This window comes from Lycorma delicatula, chromosome 4 (assembly GCF_047948215.1).
Source record: "Lycorma delicatula isolate Av1 chromosome 4, ASM4794821v1, whole genome shotgun sequence".
NCBI lineage: Eukaryota > Metazoa > Arthropoda > Insecta > Hemiptera > Fulgoridae > Lycorma > Lycorma delicatula.
Window position 1 is genome coordinate 104,354,851 of NC_134458.1, and position 17,360 is coordinate 104,372,210.

At 29.6% G+C, this 17,360-nt stretch overlaps 1 protein-coding gene across 2 annotated transcripts in view; it reads left to right on the forward strand.

Moving 5' to 3' along the window:
* The window catches only part of LOC142323723 (matrix metalloproteinase-2-like), a 691,023-nt gene that overhangs the window by 358,609 nt on the left and 315,054 nt on the right, over positions 1 to 17,360 (forward strand). For both annotated transcript variants that reach the window (XM_075363878.1, XM_075363879.1), the window contains exon 2: positions 16,471 to 16,572. In XM_075363878.1, the coding sequence (XP_075219993.1) occupies positions 16,471 to 16,572 (102 nt within the window). The remainder of the gene's footprint in view (positions 1 to 16,470; positions 16,573 to 17,360) is intronic.

Below are 17,360 nucleotides of genomic sequence, written 5' to 3' on the forward strand. Positions count from 1 at the left end.
ATTAAAGGGCTTGGAGCCTTAATCTGGGTGGTAGCCAGCCATATCTCTCGGTTAGCTTCCTACAGCAGCGTGCTAGGAGTCTTTTCCCTTAGGTAAACTACTGATGTCGGTTGAACAAAGCAACCGGATCAAGGAACTCTCACTCGGTCTGACAATGCGGCTCTCGCCACATTGACTCGCCGCTTGTGAGTGGTCAATTTTCTCCTTGACCTCAAAGTTCCAGGGTGGCCTGAATTCTGCGGTAGTGAATTACCACGAACTAACAGGAGAAAGTCGTCGGCAAAAGCCTGGGCCGTGACCCCTTCCGGGAATGTCAGTTTCAAAAATCTGTCGAATACTAGGTTCCACAGCACGGGACCGAGAACCGAGCCCTGCGGGCTTCCCCTGGTGACGGAATTTTCCACAACTAGGTGCGCATCCTTACAGAGCCGTGCGATCCGACAAGTAGTCACGTACTACGGCCTGCAGGGCTACGGGAACACTGCGGCGTTCCAACTCACAGAGGACAGAACTCCAACACAAGGAAGGAAATGCTGCCTCTATGTCAATAAAAATTGCCAAAAAAAATTTACAGTTGGCGCTTTCCACCTCGGCAAGAGCATTTAAGATGCAATCCTCGGTTCCAACCCCCTTTCATAAAGACATACTGGCCTCGACTTAGAAATGAGTTCATATCGATGCTTTCCCAGAGCCGTTCCACAACCAGCCTTTCAAGCAACTTGCCGATTACCAGCAAGAGGCTGATGGGTCGATAGCTGTTGACCTCAGTCGTTTCCTGATTTTAAGAACACCCTCACCAAAGCCACCTTCCAACAAGTCGGAAAGCAACCCCAGTTTAGGTATCCCAAGAACAGTCTGCCAAGCGGCTCTCTTATGACAGGCAGATAATAGAAAAATTCCGGGTCAAGTTGGTCAATTCCCGGTGCCTTTCTGAGTGCCATTCGAGAAACCACTCGAATGACCGCCAGAGCCCGTACGCCAGGAAATAGTTTCTCGACCACCCTAACCCCAACTTCTGCTTCACACTCCGGAGCGTCTGGAAACAAAGTATCCAGGAACGCCTGGCAAGTCGCCACAGATGTTAAGGTGTGGTCACGACCGCAAAACCCGCATCGAACACCGGATAGCACGTGTAACGACTTTGGCCGGTAACATGACTTCGCGAGCTGTCAGGAATTGCGCTGCAACTCACGCATGGAGTCTTGCCAAAACTTGAGCTTGACTTCCTTGATGGCATGAACGTACTCATTACCGGCGCGCCGGTAGATCCGCAGACCCTCAGCGCACACGTCATCAGCGATAATCTAGGCAGCCGCCTACTCGCGCTGCAGCCTGTGCTGATCCAGGCCCCTTAGGTTAAAAGGTATGTAAAATATTAACACTTCCGAGAAATAAAAACAGCCAATCCAAAACGTCTTTATCATCGCCCAGGATTTGACGAATGTTCCTGGGCAACTTATATTTACCCCACATAACGTACGCAAGAAGGTAATAAGGGAACAAAAGAATAATAATAGTAAACGAGTCAATAAAAGTGTAATAATGACAGTACTAAGTCCTGAAAACCGGTTTCATAATGTTAGAACGCCAGAAAAGAAGCTACGTGAACAGACAATAATGTTTTTCGAATCTAGAACAGGAACAATGACGATAAACACATAGTGACAACATAGCAGTAATAACGCATATATTATTATGACAGATACACCGCATAATAACGCTAATACGTATATTGAGTATAACACAGCGCTTTATACCAAATTACTAAAAAATAATTTAGTGTACAACAGGGAGGTAGTACATGACATATGATTTGTAATATCAATGGCAATTCATGTCTTGAAACTTAACACGAATAACTTAGGTCCAACACATGAAGTATTTTCAGCCGTCTAACGTCCCGACTGTTATCCAACAGGTTAGCAGTAAATTTGTAAAATTACTAATTATTCAACATTTTAGATTTTCACATTATGGAGTGACGATAATAAAAAAAAAAAGAAAAAGAAATGACTGCCATATCGGTTGAGGCCTACTTTTTGCAATAACTCTGTTGTTTGTCGTTGGGTTTTTACGACTAAGATGTAGTTTTATTAACCAAAAAAACGGTTCATAATTTTGATAATACAATACAGTTTGATAAATCTAATAACTCCTAAGATATTTATGATTGAAAAATTGAAGCGACCACAATTTCAAAATTTGTCAACGAAGAGTATCGTTATTTTTTCCCTATTAAAAAATGTTCATTTAAAATAAACTGCGAAATTTTATGGCGTTATCTCCGACAGTTCTTGAAAAATATTTTTAATATGTATACAGAGTGATTCACGAAGATAACAAAGTTTTAGGACACGTTCTGCTGAAGAAATTTAAAAAGAAAATCCATATAAACCTCGGTTCCGAAATGTTCGTCGGCGAGTGTCGACTTTAACATCAAATTTGATAAACAAAAAATTTAACAAAACTAATAAGAAATCCTTGTTTCATAAATAAATATACTCAAATATTTTATTTGTTTTATTCAATTTGCTCACTGCATCGCTAATAATTCATACGATAATAATTTTATTTATTATTAATATAGTCTACAACCACTTCTACTTTTATAATTAGTAATTTTATACTTGCTGATGCTCCACAGATTATAGTTTTCGTCGATCCTTCCAGGAAAATATTTTAAAATGTTTATTTACAATGTCAATGTCATTAGTTTCTGTGAATTCTTTCACAGAAACCAATAACATTGATTTCTAAAGTACTTACGCAAGTATATTAGTTTAGTCGATAATGGATTATGTTTGGCGTTAACGTGAACAACCGAGTTAATAATCAGAGCGGTGTAATTAAAATTGTTGGCGTTGGCGTTATAGAAGCGATGCGACAAACATATTAAGCCTCACGTTAAGTAACAGAGAGGGGTAACTTCTGTCTGGATCATCGATTAGCAAGATTACAGTTTAAATAGACATTGTAATGCAAAAATCAGACGTTAATTTCTTAAAATCTTCATTTAATAATTTTTTTTTTTAATTATGATTTTTTGTTAATTTAAAAATTCACTAATAATCAATGTTATATAACAACAATACGCGTTTCACAGTTAAAACTTTTTTTTTTTTTTAAATATTTTTAACCGTAATCTTTTTTACTTTCTCTGCGACTGTAAATAGAATAGCTACATTAAAGAGGAAATTATGATGATTGTCTCAAAAAAATAGTATGATGGGAAAGTATGTTGACAGGAGTTTTTGTTAATCTTTTCGGTTTAGAATCTAACTAGTTTATATAGACCGCAAAACCAAACATACATCTGTGTCGCACTGCTTTCGTAACTTCGCAAATCAAGTGCCAGACTGACAAGATTATTGGTACCTATATTCATGATGAAAAAAGCGAGCTTTTTTGTCATTTAATCATTTGACCTTTTTTGTTTCTTCCGTTTTATATTATTTTCCCGATTCATTTACTATCTAACGTTGTGATTATTTATTTCAGATATTTAAATACTTATCTTTCAGAAAAGGTTTTACTTTCTAAACCGTTCGATTACGAAATAAACGAAATATAAATATCTTAACGCGTATTTAAAATCAGAATTTAGAATTAGGTTAAAATTAGGTGAAGAAAATGGTCTTAGCCCAAAAATCTCAACCTAAAAGATTTTACCTGAAATTTCTTTCGCTCTAGGCTACAATCTCACATTTACACTACTAAAAAGTACGCGTGTATTACCTCGTAATCTATACCTGAAAAGAGGGAACTGCGAAAATTTAATTTCTTATGTATAAAAGCTTTTAAAATTTTAGAAAGAGACCGCTTAGCTGTCGTATTGGACTTTAAGAAAAATACAAAGCTTTTTCAGTAATTTCTTGGAAATAAAATAAAAACGATATTAAAAATTACAAATCCACCTTACCGGCAATTAATTCTGAACGTTTCGAGATCTTTCAGTCCTTAGACCGTCGTCAGAAGTTTAAATATCATTATAAAATAAAGTTCAAAATTTAAATATTAAGCAGTCATGACTGATTACTAGTTATCAGTATACCGATTGAAATTCACAGTGTAATCTGATGGAATAAAATAAAATCACCGGAACCGTGTTGTACGAATGAATTTTTTTAAAATTATTATCTCTTTATATCTATATTTATGGCGTGTTTAAATAACTTATCTTTCAAAAATTTTTGCTCGTTAGATTTTTTCGTTTACTGTAAAGTAATATTTTTCTAAATTAGATATATTATAATAATTACAAGATATCTAAAATTTAGATAGATGACACCATGATCATATATAATGAAAATATTCAAAATAAATCAGATATAGCATTAGATAAAGTTAATAAAATTGATAAACGCATAAAATTACCATGGAAATAGAAAACAATTGTTTTAATTTTTCAGATAGAAAAATATATAACAATAAGATAAATAACAATATAAAATTAGATATATATCGTAAACCTTCTTCAAGTGATACAGTAATAATTTCAATTTCTTTCAACCGTGGTCCCAAAAAATGGCTGTTTTCAATGCACTTTTATATAGACCCATACACCTCAAAAATGATAAAGTTTCTTTAAATAAAGAAATAGTAATAATTAAAAATATTGCTATGGTTAATGGTTATAGTATTAATACTATAAATAAAATTAATACGACTAAAAATATAAAATTATTACCAGATAAAAAGCAAAAAAAATATATATAAAATGTTTACAGTCCATTTAGTCCAGGAATTGAAAAGTTGTATAAAATAATTAATATGACACCTGCATACAATACAAATAATAAATTAATCAAATACATTAATAATAATTATAATAAAATATCGTATAATAATAAGATGCTAATCTTGATAAACAAAGAGTATATAATTTGCGTTGTGAAGATTGTGTTACATGATATATATTGGTATGACCAATCGTAATCGCTCTATTCGTGTAAAACAACACATGGATAGTATATAAAACAATAAACCAGAAAATTCAAACTTTGCTAAACATATATTAGATAAAGGTCATACGTAAAACCCAAATACTTTTATGAAAACTTTAGACATTTTTATAATTATTATAATACATCTAATTTAGAAAAATATCACATAAACAGTAAAAAAAAAAAATCTAATTAATGAGCAAAAATTTTTTAAAGATAGGTTATTTAAACACGCCATAAATATAGATCTAAGAGATAATTCAAATAATATATTATTGGTACAACATGGTTCACGTTGATTTTATTTTATTCCACCAGATTACACTGTAAATCTCAATCAATATACTAATAACTAGCTATCAGTCATGACTGCTTAATATTTTAATTTTTTATCTTTATATAATTATAATATTTTAATCTTCTGACAATGGTCTAAGGACTGAAAGATCTCGAGAAGTGCAAAATTAATTGCTGGTAAGGTGGATGTGTATTTTTTAATAATATTTAATAATTTATTAATATATCAGTGGTAACCACGTTTGAGAAATTAATTCGCAAATTAATATATGTACATTTTTCCCATAAATAAGATTTATACAAATAATAATTTGGTTTAAAAATTTACTTAAATAGTTGGAAGGTAAATTATAGATTGGAATTGAGCAACAAAAGAGAGGAACAGATTTTCGTTTCGATTTGGCTAATAATAGACTGTAGTAAAAGATGTTAATTTAAAAACGAAAGAAAAGTGACAGCGTTTTTACCATCCTGGCTTCATTGCTCTAGAACTATACTGGAAGAAGGAAAGTAGGGTAATCAGTCAATAATGGTGAATGGGTTTTTGCATTTCTCGACATTTAATGACCCAGGGAAAACAAAAAAAAAGGAGGAAGGTTCGTTCGTACATATGCATTTGTGTTGGCGTGTTTGAAGCTTAATAACGTTGGACTGGAAAAAGTGATTTTGATTAAATTTTGCATAGAGTCGTGTATATGGAGCAACTTGGTAAACTTTTGGAGTCAAAATATGCTCAGGAGGTGGGGTCGATAATTTCTTAGGGGTCAATATTCTCAATTTTTTGTAAATATAACCCCACTTTACATAAGGTCAGTACGTACGTACATGCTTATTTTATTATTAAAAAAACTTCCCCAAAAATAAAAATAAAACTACTTTTTTATTTATTGCAAAATTTTTAACTGGATTTTTTTTAAAATGATTTCCTAGCATAGTAATAGTGCAAGTGGTCCAAAAAAGAGATATTTTGAGATCAATATTGGGGCTGAGGGAACCGATTCACCTTTTTTTCATGGATTATTTTTTTACTCTGTAAGAATAAATAACCGATACCAGGAAAGTATAATAACTTACTTCTCAACTTTTTAGTTTAAACGTATTAATTATATTGTTCACCATAAAGATATCTCTTTTTGATTAGGTAAATCTCATATCATTCGAAATAATCTTGAAGCAAATTTCATCTAGCCACCCGAGAAATTAATGAAACTGTTCTGCTCCAACTACTCCATTTAGAAAGGATGAAAATATTTTAATTAGTATTTAATAATACAAATAGTAATATAATTTAAATTGGGTTCTTTCATTACATTTACTTTTTATCTAAACATATATACACATTTCGAATAATCGAATTCTATTAGCCGATTTCGTTATAACATTTTTAGATTAACTAGAATTCGTTTGAACTTATGAAATCCAATTAAATTGTATATTGTATATATACAATATAAATTAAATTATGGTTCAAAAATTACTTTTAGAAAAAGATTCAGATTTTAGAAAAAAGTTAGTCTTTAAATTAAAAAAAAAGTATATATATATATATATACATTTTTTTATTATTATATATATATATGTATAGAATGTATATACTTTCTTAATTACTAGATAAACTCTTCTTACTTGATTTAATTCAATAGTTTAAATTTATTTTTAAAATTTTTAAATAATGCTCGACATTTCAAGCAATATAAAATAAAATAAACATTATCTCTGTTTGAATTTCATTAAAACTAAATCCAAATAAATATATTTTTATCAGTTTACTTTCAATAACAAAAGTTTACTGTAGAAACAATAGCAAAAATAGTTGAAAACATTTTGGACAGTTTTAATGAAAATTAAAAAAAGTCGGGTATTTTCTTGGTTTTGGCCGAGGCATTTGATAGTCACTCGAAAAAACTAAGCTAAACAAACTTGCCAACTCGAGAATGAATGCAGGGCTAAAACTCTGTTCGAGTTATCTTAAAAAGAGGAATCAAATACTAACCTCGGAATCAATTTCTACTACATGAGAATTATCACAGTATAGCCTTAAGAAACAGCTTTACCTACTACCTTATTCATAATCACGATTATTTGACGGTTAATTTAATTGAGTTTAAGACTGGCAGCGGTCAAATTTTGTCTTTTGCTGATAATACGGTGCTCAACTTCTCAGATATCTCTTGAAGCCGTTTTTTCCTTAGATATAATTAGGGATCGCTCAAGTTAAGCTGCGGTTTAATTAGCATTTATTGACGAGAAACTATCTAAAAATAAAGCACATACCTTTTTATCAATATTAGAGATTAGCCTTCCACTTAAAACCAAATTAAGATCAATATTAAGAGATCAATTAAGAGACGCATTTCCATCTCATCAAAAACTTGCTCTGTCTATCCCTGGAATCTCAACTACGCGTAGTTGAGATACGTATATTAAAAGCCTCTTTTGGTAAATCTCGATTATTTTTTAGCTAAGCCCTTTTTAAAACTTTTATTGGATTATATATACGACAGATTTATATAAAAATAATAAAATAATATTTAAAAAAAATTAAAATAATTAAATTAAAATGTTTTAAATATTATTTTTTTTTAATATTATTTAAAAAATAATATATTAACATTTTACTTAACTAAAAATAAATACAATTTTCAAATCAATACATACAATGCATACAGTCTCTAATAACAAATTTAAATGCCCTAAAATTAATCTGAAAGTTTCAATATGACAAATATTATAATTGAGAAGTAAATTAATATATGTTACCTCATCTAAATTATTATTTATGAATAATATTTGTTCAATTAAAAATTGGAAAAAGATTAATTTTATTCAATTTGAACCATCTTATTTTTTTTAAATTAATGAATTGTAATATTTCATCAATTTAGTTTTTTTTAACCCATGTTTCCTTTTTGTTACTTTTTTAAAATTAATAGGAGACCCTGTTAATTGTACCATGTATTTTACCGAATAGCAACGCAAGCGTACAAGTTTCCCTTATACTAGTGTCCTCCCAACCAATAATACCATTTTTTATTATCAAGCTTTACTTTTTATTTTTACTTCATTTTAATTTTATTTTACGTTGAGCCGAAAGTATACGTTGCTCTTGAAGTTTTTGAGAACGCTCTGGTGTAGATTTACGATGTCTACGATCATAAATCTAGTAGCCCTAGAAGTTCTTTCACTGTGACTTCGCCAAGCTAAGCGTTATGAAAATATTAATTCAAAATTGAAAGTCGAATGTATGCCGATTATACATAAATTATATGCCGATTATAATAATAATACATGCCGATTATTCAGGGCTTACCGTGATGAACCTCTTACTTCAGGGTATTAAAGTCTAGGTACTTTACTAGCGTGAGGATGAGTTTTCACGGAACTGATCCTCAATGATATTACCCCTCATAAATTAGGCAATGATATTAAGTTTAGCAAAACATACAATAACTTTCTAAAGAAGTCGATATTGATATCGAAATTCAATATTCCTCAAACCGTTAAAAAATTGTTACATATGTAAATAGTCGTCATTTCCTTTAATTTTTTTTTTTTTATCAAACTGCTTTGTTTCTACTATATTACGATAATAATATATTGATATTTTATAAAGAATGAAATTAAATTTATTAAAAGAAGTTCTAGTTTATGTATTTATATAGCAGCGAGATTGGGGAGGTTTGAACATAGTAAACATTTCTGGGACGCCGGCCTCCATTGCGCGAGTGGTAGTGTCTCGGCCTTTCATATGGAGGTCTCGGGTTTGAGACCTCCATAAGGTAAGGCATGGCATTTTTACACACTGCAAAATGGGCATTTCATCTCATCCTGTGAAGCAATACCTAACGGTGGTCCTAGAGGCTAAAAAAACAAACATTCCTGGGATCATAAGAAAGCTACAGTTAAAATTTCGTAACGATTGGTTCAGTAGTTTTTGCGGTTATCAGGAACAAACAAAAAGAAGTTGTCTCTTCTTTATGAAGTAGTGAGATTAAAACTTATTTTAATATATATTGTATTTTCTAAAAATTTAATTTTATATTATATAAAATTATAATTTTTTACTTTGTAATAGCATTGGGAAGTAAATAAATAAATAAAAAATAATAATTAAATTTAATAATTTTCATTCGAATTCCAAATGAAAATTTATATAAATTTACAAGATACATATATATATATATATTTTTTTTTTAATTGTTATAACGTTACAGTAACTTTACAATCAGTTCAGAGACAAAATTGAACATTAAGTAAATAATATAAACATTAAGTAAATATAATGAGATGCAGTAGCTGGATTTTCATGCACAACAAGAATTGCAGTATCGTCAGCAAACATTGCAACAGTTATATCTGCCGTAACCGGCAAGTCGGCAGTAAACAGAACATATAAGATAGGTCCGAGAACGGTTCCTTGAGGTATCCCTGATTTTATTAGGAACAAACCCCGTTAAAACTTCTTAATGTTTAACTTTGAAATATCTATATTCTAGGTAAGATTTTACTACTACATAGAAAACATGCGGTAACACCTTTTTTTAATTTATAGAGCATCCCTACGTGCTAAACTTTGTCAACAAGAAATATTGAAAATAAGTGTTTTTAAAAGTTAATACAATAAAATTATATCATAAAAACATTAATATCATACATTTCACGTAAACAGTAACGACATATGGCGTAAACGTTTACAGCCATTTTATAAAGGTTTCTCGCGGTAGTAATTGTTATAAACTAGATTACTTGTTAGATATTTTATTATTTCTATTTCTATTTATTTCTACGATCGTTCGTCTTGTTTACCTTTAACTTTCATTATTACTATTATATTACAAAAATTAAAAAAAAAATAATACATTATTTATATATATTATTAAATTAAAAATATAATTACCATCAAAGATTCAAAAATCTTAGGATCCAAACATTTTTCCATATGATATCGCAGTTTTTTTTTTTAATAATTTTAATTAGAATAACTCGTAAACACATGCAACGTAGATCAATTATATTATTAAAGTAATTTATCCTTATATAAATATTAACAAATAAAAAATAAATTTTTAATAGTTATTAATAAATTAAATAAACACTGATGTTCATATATAATTGTAACCCAATTATTAATTATTTTATTCACTTTGTATTATTTGTATTGAAAATGATTATTCAAACAATTATTTTAAAATAAACGAACAAGAAAATTTTGTTACGAAATTAGATTATTGTATTAAAACAGATATATTACAGCACAGGGTCAGCCTATCAATCATCAATTCCCAACTGAACCATCAGTCACTACAGCTGCGGTCACTCTGTGTAAGTACAAAATTAGTTGGGTGAACGATCAGTTAAAGCATGTTTTACTACATTTATATATAAATTACATAAAATTGTAATTATTATAAGTAGTTTTTCACTGAATAATTATAAATTTCAAGCTAAAATATATAAAAGTATTAATTTTATACCGATTAGCACGCACGGTACATGCAAAATATTGAAAAAATTATTTACATTTTAAAAGATGATTTCGCTTTATTTTATTTTTCGTGATGAAGATTATTTTTTCTGATGAGAATATGGAAATCGCGTTTTTTACGCGTATGAAAAATTCTGACCGGGATTCGAACCCGGGACTCGGATGAAAGGCCGAAACGCTACCACCCTGACATGGAAATCGACATATGTTTTATTTTAAAATATTAACTGAATTAATATTTTATTTTTTAATTTATGAAAAATACAATTAAAAACACAAATAAATAGTTTAAAATATAATTTTTACCTTTTAATTTTCAAAGGTTGACAGAAAAACTGAAAAAACTTATCAAACGATTTTTTGTTAGAAAATATAACCACAGTTTTAATTATCAATTCCGTACCCAATTTATTATACCGTACCCTAAATATACGGTGATAAATAAATATACGGTGATAAACGACTGTAATAGTTCAATTTTGTCCCGATAATCAATGAGTTAAAAATATAATTCAGATAATGTAGGTCGTATTATTATTACGTTTATTACCTTAACGGAGGCCGTTTCATTACGTCCTTTACACATAATATGAATTTAAAAGTAAAAGAATCAAAATTTTAACTTATCTTCAGGAATATTTTTATAAAAAAATTAAGGAATAAAATGGTATAATAAAAAAAAAAATAATTAGACGTTTACTAAAATGAAAACTATATTTTAACTATTTATATTAAAACATTACATGTATTAAAACTATTCGAATTACCAGATAAGTAAAAATAGCGTATTACTGCAGCCTTAATGCTTTTAAGACCCGACTGACTTTTGGTATGTTTAATTATTCAAGAATTCAATCATTTAAACAACCAAGTAACGTAAAAAGTATAAACTTACACGTAATCTAATGTCTAGTAAGTTACGTAACTTAGTAATATATTTAGAAACTTTTAAAGTAATTGGTTTCGTGAAAACACAGTTTTAAAAGAGTTTGCGTGTCTGGCGACAATCCCATTATCCTACTGGTTTATTTCATTTAAGCTTACTTGTTTATTAGTAAATATAACGCAGCAATGAATAACAATAACAACAGTCAACTACCCGATGTTTACTCTTTTATTTTACACGCGACATGATTTTTAAAAGCTTGTTAATATTTTAATTTCATTTTATTTTTGTTATCATAACTCATGTTTTTTTTTTTTTTTATGTAACATTTTAAATAAATAATTTAATAATAATAAACTCATTAGCTTTTTTTCATGTAACCCTCTGGTTACATGTAAAAATGTATTATAAATACATTAAAAACATGTTGTTTGTGTAAACAATACTGTTTTTCCTGAGTTTCATCCCAGAACAGTTCTGTCGCTAAATTTGGTGCACGGCTTTTTCACTCCTAAACCACCCATCAATGTACCACCCATCAATGTTCTATTTTCTCTTTTCAGAATAATAAGTTAATTTTGTATTTTGTAATCTCTTCCGCTGCACTGCATTAGACTCCCCGCCTCATTCACCTCAACATCACATACATTTCACGTATTAATTTTACTTCGTATAATTGCTTAATAATAATTTTTAAAAAAATTGCCTATATATTCATTAAAAGGAAACTACTATTAAATTGTTTTTATTTGCAAATAAATAAACCGGTTTATAACTTCTGTTTATGCAAAATTTTGCTAGTTATACGAAGGTCATTCAATAATTAGATAAATAGTTGTGTGAGACACAAAACGATTGGTAAGAGGGTTATTACGACACTTTCAGAACAGTAGCTCGGTTACCCTTGCCGGCCTACGTGGCGCGAGTGGTAGAGTCTCGGTCTTTCATCTGGAGGACCCAGATTCGAATCCCGATCAGACATGGCATTTTCACACACGCTACAAATCATTCATCTCATCCTCTGAAGCAGTAGGTGGTCCCGGAGGTTAAAAAAAAAGGTTTGTTACCCTGTGATGACTTTTGATCAGCTGTTTGAGTAAAATTGTTTTGTCTATAACCTCAAAATTTCATTTACGATGGTGAGTTCTCTTGAAGTTTTAGAATAAGTTCAACAGCGTGCATTTATCGGTTTTTTTATTTCCGAATATGAAAAACCGGTTATCATTTACTCTCGAATGACCAAACAATACGAACAAAGTTGTATGAATCGCAGAATATTTTACAAGCGGGTAGAAAAATTTAAAGACCGTCGAACTTTAGTGACTGACGAGCACCGTACTGAACATCCGATTGAAATTTCAACTCCAGCGCTTGAAATTTGGATAGACTTTCTCATCCGACAAAATCGACGAAGTACAGTTGATATTATAGCTGAAAAATTACAGATACGGTCTGTATAGTTCATAGCATTATCAACAATAAGCTCAAGTATCGTAAAACAAGTGCAAGATGGATTTCAAGAAAACTGACAGATCACCATACGGAGACAAGATTCGCATGTGCACACAGCTAAAACAGTGGTATCAGCAGGAATGTGATGCTTTGTTTTCACAGTATTCTAATCTGTGATAAGACTGGATTAACGGTTATGAACCGGAATCAAAATTACAGAGCGTGGAGTGGATCCACACCAGTTCACCTGTCAAGAAAAAATTCCGTACCCGACCATCAGAAGGAAAAAATGACGATGACAACATCATCACATAGTTCTTTGTTATGTAAAAGGCCCGGTTTTTGTAGATTTTCTAAAAGACCTGTGACATGCTTAAAAACAAAGTGAAGTCAGCAGTGATTGGATCGCAGCGAAAAAACATCATTCTGCTTCACTCACGATAACGCCCGGCCTCACACGGTTCATGTAACTGGAATAACCATCGACAAATTGCATCCAGAAGTATTACCACCCGCACCCATACACCCCTAACTTGGTTCCATAAGATTTTCATTTTTTTTTTTTGGTCAACTTAAGGAGGCGCTGCGTGGTAAAAAATTTAATGACAATGACGACATCAAAGAAAATTTCCTAAATTGGCTCCGACATCAAGAAAAAAGATTTCTTTGCAACAGGCATAAATAAGCAGTTTCAAAGATGGGGCAAGTGTATTAATGTTGCTGGAGATTATATAGAAAAGTGACAAAAATGTCACATCGATTAAATAAACCGTTTTAGCTCCACAGCAATCTATCTTTTTAATTATTTAATGATACTTGTATTTTTCGACTGTATTTGAATATGCAAAACAATTGTTTTTATTCTACAAAATTTAAATCGTATAATCATCTAAATTAAAACATTTTTAAAAAATAGAGAATAAGGAAAAAAATCGTAAGTTCATGATAACAATAATATCCGACGAAAAAAGCTTTAATTATGCTAGAATTTTACTTTTGTAAATTGACAATTTATGTGAATTTCATTTGGAAGATTATTCTGTACTTATTTTAAATTTTAATGACAATATAATTACGTATTAATTATTTACTCGTTAGAAACCAGAAATAATCATTTCAAAAGAAAGCAGAAAAATATCTCAACGTTAACACGCAATATCTCGAGATAACACGCATAAAAATTCAAAAACATGCATGAAGAAGCACGGAAAAATCTAAATCTTTGGTTCAGAGCTTTTTTTTAATTACATTAAATTAACATTTTATTATATTATACACAAATAGTATGAAATATTTTCGGTCCCTTGGAGATTACAACATTTTTTTTTCGTTTCTTATTGAACAATTAAAATAGTAGGAAACAGAACAAGTTATATAATTAAATAGATTGTATGTGTTAAAACACTATCGCTTGTGTAAGATCGAATTTAAAAAAGCGTATTACACTCTATTGTATTTTTTTTACGGCTAGTAGCGATCAAAATTTATATCGTGTTTGGGAGGATCTAAAATGTTGTTTCTGCTGGATTCCTAGCCACGTGGGAACCTCTGGTAATGAACGTGCGGATTCTACTGCTAAAGAAGCATGTAGTCAACCGTCTTTCACTATTCTAGTTACTCACACTCTTGTGACGATTTTATTAATTCTGTTAAACACACTCTTCTAGGAAATCGGCAAGGTGACTGGACTGCTACAGTAAATAATAAACTCTGACACATCAAGGACACTGTGCTTTCATGGAGCTCTTCATGCTGGAATAACCTTTGAGAGGAGGTTATTATTTGCCGTTTGCGAATAGGGCAGATTAAACTTACTCATGAATACCTACTGAATCAAACCGATACACCAGTTTGTGTTTGCTGCGACTGCCAACTAACGGTACACCACATCCTTACGGACTGTGTGTGTGTGTTACGCGGCATTGCGTCGTAAATTTAAATTAGAAGCTAACATCTGAGATATTCTAAGAAAAAATATGATTATATTATCAAAGATCTTGTTGTTTCTTAAGGCCGTGCGTCTTTGTTTGAATATGTTTTCTTTGTAATATTGCATTATGTTTGTTTCGGGCGATGATAACCTTTTCCGCCTCACAAGAAAAAAAAAAAATATGTTATTAAAATGAATTTTGGGGACTTTTAAGCCTTTCTTTTTACTGAATAAATTAGACCAATTTCGATAATTGTTTTATTTTCCATATGAAGTTCTCATAATACTGCTATACGTTTTTTCCAGGTATTGGTAATGGTAGAATATTTCAATGAAAAATTAAACTATCTATCAGAACAATTTGAAAATATTTTTCTTGTAATAGTTAACATTATTCCTTTAGTATACTACTACCGTAACGGGGAAAAAATTTATATATTTTCTTACTTTATTTCGGTATTATTTTTTTATTTATTATTATAAAATTTAAAAAAATTAATAGGAAAAATTATATTGACAAACACTACATATTTCTGTAACCTATAGAGTCTTTAACTCATCCAAGGTTGTATTTACGTAATATTTCTTCATTTAGTATTTTTTTATATTTTTTTTATTAATGTACAGGTTTCTCTTCTTTACACCTTTTCAAATGGATTTTGTTTCATTATAGCAGTTTTATTCTAACAGGTCAGTCCATCATTTAAAAAAAAAAGAAAATGTAATAAAATTTCTATTAAGCACTAAACTGCACTAAAGAGTAAATAAAATAACACTAACTGTGATTACTCTTGAAATTTTGATTTTTTAAGACTGATAAATTAGAGTTATTTTTAATTCTGTGCCAGATTCTATAAGTCAATTTTTTTAAATACTTGAAAAAATATTACCGTTTTCATTTTCAGCACGATGATTTTTTTTTTTTTTAATTTACTTATCAATAAATATTTTGTTTGAATAAAAAATTATACTTGCATAAAATTTCCTACATATTTTGTTGTAAGGTAAGATTGTAACTTCTTTAATTTAAGATCATGGTGAAATTTTTAGTAAGGCTATGATAAAAAACCTGTTTTTCTAAAATAGTTTTTTTTACTCTGGTTAACAAAGCGTACATATTGAATTATTTATTTTTTAAAACAACAACAGGTGTAATAATTCTTTTTATTTTTAATTAGAAGAGGTTCTATGTACAATTAAAAATAAAATTTAAAAATTTACATCATTTAGCTGTTTAAAATCTGAATGTACAGAAAATGAATACGTAATATTTTCTTAAAAATATCTGTTTAAACTGAGAAACAAATTTGAATTAACACAATTTTATCCAAAAGTTTCCTCATTGTCAAGTTTTTCAAGAAATTTAAAAAAACGGAAATACCCTTTATCCGTAGTACAATCGATTTTTGTCAGTGGACGTAAACAAGTAAACTTTATTTTTATTATAATAAATATTAAATTTATTTATTTTTTACAGATACGATATTTGGAGGATTTCGGATATCTTCCCGAATCCGACAGAGAAGTAGGAAACTTACGAAGCGAAAAAGAATTGAAAGAAGCCATCAAAAACATGCAGGTAAATGTAGCAATTTAAAAATAATATTCGTTATATTTTCTAATATAATATAATAATAACAATTATTAAGCATTTTATTGATAGCTCACTTAGCAGAACAACTGACTATTATTATACAGAACATTGTGTTCTGTTTTTCTGCTTTTTTTTCGGTTTTTATGCTTTCATAAATGCTGAATTAAAAGAAATCAACATTTTCTTGAAATTCTCTTCCAGTAATTATTATTCAAAATCAACAATCTGAAGGTTCCAATTTTTTGATTTCTTTTTTTACACAATATTTTGGAATTTATTTTTTATTGTCAATTTTTGTTTAAATATTCACGCTTGCAGAGCTTTATGTAATTTAATATATATTATGTAAGGCATGATATTGAATTTTTTTGTTGTTTTACGGAAACAATTTTTTTTTGATTTATCCGTCGGCATCCACAAATGTTAAGTAATTAAATAATCATTTACCAATTAATATTCAGTTTTTAATTAATGTATAAATTACGCATTTTCTACACACATATTTTCATACATTTTCTTTTGTTTAACAAGAACAATATTTTCTGTGCACCTTTAATTTAACAATTCAAAAAAATTCTTAGTTTTGCGCAAGATCAACTTTTCGTTATTTGAATAAGACTTAAAATAAATAAATACCTAAAACTTTAAAATAACTTTATGTAGATTTAATTATTTAAAACATTTATAAAAAGAAAAGTCAACCTTCAAACTTGCAGCATAATTTGTCCCGCAACTGCGCTTCAACTTTTCCCGCTCACATTTTTTCGACCTTA